A 6,502-nucleotide genomic window follows, 5' to 3' on the forward strand; every position below is an offset into this window, starting at 1 on the left:
GGGCAGGGGTCCTATGGGGTGATCACCAAGGGCAGGGCCTGGGGGTCGGGGGCTCCTCCACCCACCGCCCTGCGTCTCCTCTCCTGTCTGCCAGGACTGAAAGAAGCAGGGCCTCACTGTGCCTCTGCCCTCAGCAAGCACCTCAGGGAGGGAGCTGTTGTCGGCCAGGCACAGTCCAGAGCACCGGCACCATGACGACCAGTCACAAGCCACAGGACAGGTACTGGGACTGAGGAGGGATGGGGTGGGCATCCAGGGCACGGCTCTCCAAAGCTCTGGGTGCTGTGTCCTTTGGGACTCAGGGTTGCCTCTTCCGACCGGCCTTCTGGCCAAATGGCTCTGAGGTCTGCATCAGACTGGGGAGCATTCATGCCTCTGTGGGGTGCTGGCTGCTGTCCCCAGCATGCCCAGGAAGGGCAGGGTGGGTGGCAGCAGTTGCTGTCTGCCTGTCAGTGTTTCCAGTGTTGCTCTGCAGCCAGGATCCTCTCACTTTAGCTTCGGGGAGACACTTGGCAGCACCCCTTGTTCCAGAGCACATCTGGAAGGACTTGCCCAGTCTCCTGGGCCTGCTGGGGCCCTCCACCTCTTGTAACCCCAGATCACCTCAGCCCTTGCTGGACCTTCCTCCTCTTCCCGGCCCTGGAAGCCCTCCCGCCAGACCTGCGGTTAGGACAGGGAATGTGTGTTTTGGAGGGAGAGGCTGAGCTGACTCAAGTTCTCCCAACAGGACCCAGAAAGTTGGCAAAGCCATGACACTTTCCAGTGTCAGGCCCTGTTCTTCCTGCCCCCTCAGGCCCCAAAGCCTTCACAGCCTCCCTGCCCATGCCAGGTCCCTCTTTTGCCAAAGGCTATGAAACTAGGGCACATCTGACTGTGACCCACTACTGCCATAGTGCCCGGGTAGAGCCCAGGGCCTCACGCCTGCTCGGCAATCACTCTACCAGGAAGCCCTGGCTGTAGGGTCTGGAGCGTTTAGCTTGATTTCTCTGAACCTATTTCCCTTTCTGCAGAATAGAAGCAAGAATATCCACTCAAACCAGGCATGGGAATACATGCCTGTGGTCCTAGCACTCTGGGAAGGTAGGACAGGATTGCAAATTCTAGCCCCCTTGGGGAATTTAGTGACCTAACAAGACTGTCTCTACAAAATGAAAACGCTTGGGATGTAGTTCAATGCGAAAGACCTGGTTTAAGCCCGAGTACTGGGAAAAAAAAAAAAAAAATTCTACAGGCTGTTTGGAGATAGAGTATTTGAGCAATGCAGGCTCTGGCACCCTCTGCCTTCTCTGTTCCCACACTGCCTGCTGCCCCGCCCAGTCCCCTCTCTGACACCTAGTTGGACTGCTCTGTTTTCCCAGCTGCCCCGACCCTGTGCATGACCTTGCCTGGGAGTTGTGCCTGTGTTCCAGCCTCGGTGTCTTTACCCCACTGGGACCTATGAGGGCTTTGGGGTCTGCCCACTAGGGCATTCACTGAGCCCCTCCCCTCGTGAGGCCCAGGAGTCCAAGGGCCCACACCCTGGCCAGACCTGGCTCCTCTGCCTTGGGGAGGGTGTGGTATCTCCATGTAGAGACTGGTGGCAGAGACCGAGTCGCTGAGCTCATAAGCAAAAGCCTTCCTAGGGGACAGGACCTGGTCAGAATTGTGTGGCCCGCATTTACACTGGACCTGCGTGGCATCTGGTGGCCCAGACCTCCCCGTCTTCCCTAGGAACTGTGACCTGCACAGGCAGTGCTGTCTGGACCAGGAGAAAGAAGTGAGGCCTTCTCACTTCCCAGACTCCCTCCCTCACCCCTCTGGGGCCAGAGCTGTCTGGGGGCTTCTCAATCTCAGAGCTGCCTCAGGGAGCCCACACGAAGATCCTACCCAGACATACCGTCCCTCCAGCCTGCCCAGTGTCTGCTGTCCCTCATTCCCCCACCGGCCCTCTGGGTTCCAGAGTGTCTCCTGAATGAGGGTGTCCCAGTGTGCAGTGTCCCCAGGGACTAAGAACTGAGGTCCCGTGTCCCTGGCCCCTTTCCCTCCAGCTCATCCTGTGCCAGGACCTGCACACACCACCCCATGGGATGATGGCATGGCTGCTTTGTGCCCTGGGCCAGCTGGGAACCAAGGGCAGGGAGAGGGATGGGTAGTGGGTGACTTGGTCTCTCTTCCTCTCGTCCCAGTTACAAAGCTGTCTGGCTTATCTTCTTCATGCTGGGCCTGGGGACGCTGCTTCCCTGGAATTTCTTCATGACAGCCACTCGGGTGAGGCTGGGAACCAGCTAGGGGGATGGCGAGTGCCCTGGGTGTCAGGAGAAGCCGCAGGCTCCAACGCTCCTTCCTGCACCTGCACAGTATTTCACAACCCGCCTGGAAGGGCCCCAGAATGCTTCCTCTGCCACCACCGAGCTGAGCATGGACACCCAAGCCTCAGCGGCCCCTGCAGCGGCCTTGCCAGAGCGGAACACCCTCAGTGGCATCTTCAACAACGTCATGACCCTGTGCGCTATGCTGCCTCTGCTGCTCTTCACCTGCCTCAACTCCTTCCTGCACCAGAGGTGAGTGTGGCCCCCACCTCCTGCGCCCCCCCTGGGTGCAGCCTGCCAGCCCACAGCTCCCCTGAGACCTCTCCCTCTGCAGGATCCCCCAGTCCGTGCGGATCCTGGGCAGCCTGATGGCCATCCTGCTGGTGTTCCTGGTCACCGCCGTCATAGTGAAGGTGCAGATGGACGCTCTTCCCTTCTTTGTTCTCACTATGATCAAGATCATGTTCATCAACTGTAAGCTGGGTTGGGCCATGGAGATGGGGGGTGGGGCTGGGGGGCCAGCGAGGACCCACCCAGGGCAGCAGGAGTCCCGGAGACTAACGCTCACCCCGTCTATCCTCAGCGTTTGGTGCCATCCTGCAAGGGAGTCTCTTTGGCCTTGCCGGCCTCCTGCCCGCCAGTTACACGGCCCCCATCATGAGTGGCCAGGGCCTGGCGGGCTGCTTCGCCTCGGTCGCCATGATCTGTGCTATCGCCAGTGAGTCCTGACCTCTGCCTGTCACCCAGGGTGGAATGTGGAGGGAAGGGGATGGACAATCTCTGATCCCGGGCCCCGCCCCCAGGTGGCTCGGAGCTGGCGGAAAGTGCCTTTGGCTATTTCATCACAGCCTGTGTGGTGATTGTGTTGACCATCCTCTGCTACCTGGCCCTGCCCCGGCTGGTGAGTGGAGGGGGAAGCTGGGGTTTAGGGATGGCAGGGGTGTCCAGGGTTCTAGACCCTCCTGGGGGAGGCTGGAATGCTGGCAGTGTCACCTTCCTGTCCCCTTTGCTTGGTAGGAGTTCTACCGTTACTACCAGCAACTCAAGCTCGAGGGCCCAGGGGAGCAAGAGACCAAGCTGGACCTCATCAGTAAAGGTCTCGAGCCTGAGGAGGCCGGGTTGGGTGGCATGCTGAGCACAGATGGGTACACTGTCTTAGTTGCAGCCGTGACCCAGGGCAGAGCAAAGGGAACAGGGCTGGGGATGGGACTGCAGGAAATAAGGGCTGGGAGGACACATGGGGGACCCTGGATGAGCCCTTGGTTCAAAGGTACTGGGAAGTGATTTTAGGTAACATGTCCTGGGGCTTCTGGCGCCTCCTGGATCCCCGAAGGATTGGGGGCTCTAAGAGAGTTGTCAAGACAGGGCTATCTATGACTGGGTTAAGGGGGACCTAACTGCCCCTGTTGCTCTGTCTTGCCCACCATGCAGATCCTTCCGTAGCCTCTCATCCACCAGGGGAGGAGCCACGAGCAGGCAAGGAGGAACCTGTGGTCTTAGCTCCCAGCTCCCAGCCCACTGGCCAAAGCCAGTCCATCCGGGAAATCCTCAAAGATGTACGTGGCCAGGTGTTCCCTCTGTCCCCACCTGCCTTCTCTCCCTGTATTTGCCTTCCCTCTTCCGCCTACTCCCTTCTGAGCTGATCCTGGGTGCACCCCAGTCCTGTGCGGGCGTGTTTGGCTCCTTACGGATAGCCACTGTGGAGGTGCAGAGCCCTGGGTGAGACCTCCCCTCCTTCCAGATCTCTGTCTTGGCCCTCTCCGTCTGCTTCATCTTCACCATCACCATCGGGCTGTTTCCCTCTGTGACTGCAGAGGTCAAGTCCAGCATTGCAGGCAACAGCGACTGGGGTGAGGATGCTTGGGTTTCCAGGATGGGACTAAGAGCCCACACAGGACCGGCATGGGGTGGAGAGGAGCCCGGGTTCTCTTCGGCTCAGCTGCCCTTTCCAGGGCCAGAAGTGCCCTCTCCATCGTGCATTTGGGGATGCTGATCCCAGGAGGTTCAGATGCCAGGCTGCTTCTCCCACCTCTTTAGCAAAATACTTCAGCCCGGTGTCCTGTTTCTTGATCTTCAATATCTTTGACTGGCTGGGCCGGAGTCTCACAGCCGTCTTCATGTGGGTGAGTGGGGGAACACCGGGCCTCTGTGGGAGGAAGGGTCCAGCCTGAGGCATGGAAAGGGAGCTCGACAAAGAGTGGAGGGGACCCTGTTTGGCAGTGGAGGGGCAAAACTGGGAATTGAAGTCAAAGCCTTGCACATGATGCTAGGCAAACGCTTTACCACTGAGCTCATTTCCGGCCCTTTTTCTTTTTTTATTTTATTTTTTATGTTGAGATAGTCTCACTATATTGGCTGGGATGGGATTCAAACTTTCCATCCTGCCTCTGCCTCCTGAGTACCTGGATGACAGGCATGCACCATCACATCTAGCAGCAGAGTATCTTAAAAGTTCAGAAAAGGGCCGGGGATTTAGCTCAGTCACACAGTGCCTGCCTTGCAAGTTCAAGGTCCTGAGTTCGATCCCCGGTTCCCCCCCCAAAAAAAAGTTCAGACATAATTCATGTATATCCAGAGGGCCTTGATGGGGCTGTGGGGCCTGCACCCTTGCTGAGGCCATTCCTGTGACCATAGCCAGGGAAGGATAGCCGCTGGCTGCCGAGCCTGGTGGTGGCCCGGCTGGTGTTTGTGCCACTCCTGATGCTGTGCAACGTCCAGCCACGCCGCTACATGAGTGTGTTCTTCGAGCATGATGCCTGGTACATCCTCTTCATGTCCGCCTTCGCCTTCTCCAATGGTTACCTTGCCAGCCTCTGCATGTGTTTCGGACCCAAGTGAGTGTGTGGGATGGGGCCTGGAGTGCCATGGGACCCTGGCAGAGCTGGAGAGGGTGAAAGGAGCTGCCCTGGGCCGGGGGCATCCTTGGGAGGCCCAGGCTTGCTGTGGGGAACCTGTGCCCCGAGGGAGAGGTGGTCAGCAGGATTGGGCGCTTCAGGCAGTGCTCAGGAAGTGTCACCCTCCTTCCTCCAGGAAAGTAAAGCCAGCTGAGGCGGAGACTGCCGGCGCCATCATGGCCTTCTTCCTGTGCCTGGGCTTGGCGCTGGGAGCTGTCTTCTCCTTCCTGTTCCGGGCCATTGTGTGACATTGGTGGGCTGAGAACTGCATGGCCCACACACCTCCCGCCCCTCATCTCCTGTGGGGAACGCACAGTGCGCCTGCTTGTCTCTCCTGCCAACTCCTGCTTTCTTCTTCGCAGGGCTCGGCTGTCCAAGCCTGGGGAGGGGGCCCAAGCGGGCAGACATCAAGGTTGTGCGCCCAGAGTCAGAGGGGGAGTGGGCTCTGACCAGTGGGTCTGACGGGAGAGGCGTGGGTCCCACAGACACACGCCTGTGTTTTATTTCTGTCAGTCTGTCTGCCTGTGTCACGGGTGGCTGGGGCCCAGGACTGACCTTTGTATGGTCTGATTTCAGTTTTCCCCACCTTTCTCCTTTCTGCCCTCGCCTTGTCCCTACCCATCATGCGCACTGTACAGTTGCCATTTTACTGCCTTTTTTATACTCGACACAAGCCAGATGCCTTCTGAGGCTCTTTGATTAAATAAATTTTTTTTCTCCATGGCTCCCCATGTCTTCTGGCCAGCGCTTAGTGCCTTGGAGAAGAGGGTAGGACATGGCAGACTGACCCGGCATGAACCTGACCTAGCTCGAACTCTCCAGGATGGGCCTGGTCTGGGAATGGGCTGGTACCCCTCAGCCTCAGATAGGCTGCTGGGATATAGGGGAGGGACAGGCCTGGGACAGGACACCCGGACTGTGGCCCAGAGGAAGGCCAAGTTTTTCTTTGCTTCTCTGTTCCCTCTTTCATAAGGCTGTCGATAGAGACGGTTCCCCATCTTTCACCCCACCCCCAACACTGTCTCCAGTCCCTGGAATGAGCTTTGCAAAACTGGCCAGCTCCACCCAGTTCCTGGCTGAGCTCCACATCACTGGGTCTGAAGAGGCTGAGACCTGAGGGTTCTCCCTGCCTGGCACCTGGCCTGCCAGGCTTCCCAGGGAACATGGGGCCCGTGTGTCCCTGTGGAGGCTGAACCTTCCTTGCCAGCTCCACCCAAGAGGATTGGGATGGTACCGGACTTCGAGAGAGCCCAGGAACAATGACTTGGAAGGAGGTTGGGGCCTTGGCCCTGGTGCCACCAGTGCCCACCCCCTTGAAGG

The 6,502-nt window shown here is 58.7% G+C and overlaps 1 protein-coding gene across 3 annotated transcripts in view; it reads left to right on the top strand.

Annotated features, from left to right (window-relative positions):
- Nucleotides 1-5,906, top strand: part of Slc29a1 (solute carrier family 29 member 1 (Augustine blood group)) — a 7,222-nt gene extending 1,316 nt beyond the window's left edge. For all 3 annotated transcript variants that reach the window (XM_033766457.1, XM_010617730.3, XM_010617731.3), the window contains exons 2-13: nucleotides 95-220; nucleotides 2,166-2,247; nucleotides 2,338-2,540; nucleotides 2,623-2,762; nucleotides 2,872-3,006; nucleotides 3,092-3,189; nucleotides 3,306-3,384; nucleotides 3,720-3,844; nucleotides 4,030-4,138; nucleotides 4,326-4,411; nucleotides 4,923-5,122; nucleotides 5,319-5,906. In XM_033766457.1, the coding sequence (XP_033622348.1) occupies nucleotides 192-220; nucleotides 2,166-2,247; nucleotides 2,338-2,540; nucleotides 2,623-2,762; nucleotides 2,872-3,006; nucleotides 3,092-3,189; nucleotides 3,306-3,384; nucleotides 3,720-3,844; nucleotides 4,030-4,138; nucleotides 4,326-4,411; nucleotides 4,923-5,122; nucleotides 5,319-5,430 (1,398 nt within the window). In that variant the 5' untranslated portion in view covers nucleotides 95-191 and the 3' untranslated portion in view covers nucleotides 5,431-5,906. The remainder of the gene's footprint in view (nucleotides 1-94; nucleotides 221-2,165; nucleotides 2,248-2,337; nucleotides 2,541-2,622; nucleotides 2,763-2,871; nucleotides 3,007-3,091; nucleotides 3,190-3,305; nucleotides 3,385-3,719; nucleotides 3,845-4,029; nucleotides 4,139-4,325; nucleotides 4,412-4,922; nucleotides 5,123-5,318) is intronic.
- The last annotated feature ends 596 nt before the right edge of the window (nucleotides 5,907-6,502 follow it).

This window comes from Fukomys damarensis, unplaced genomic scaffold (genome assembly GCF_012274545.1).
Source record: "Fukomys damarensis isolate Sample0158 unplaced genomic scaffold, DMR_v1.0_HiC HiC_scaffold_20, whole genome shotgun sequence".
Classification (NCBI taxonomy): Eukaryota; Metazoa; Chordata; class Mammalia; order Rodentia; family Bathyergidae; genus Fukomys; species Fukomys damarensis.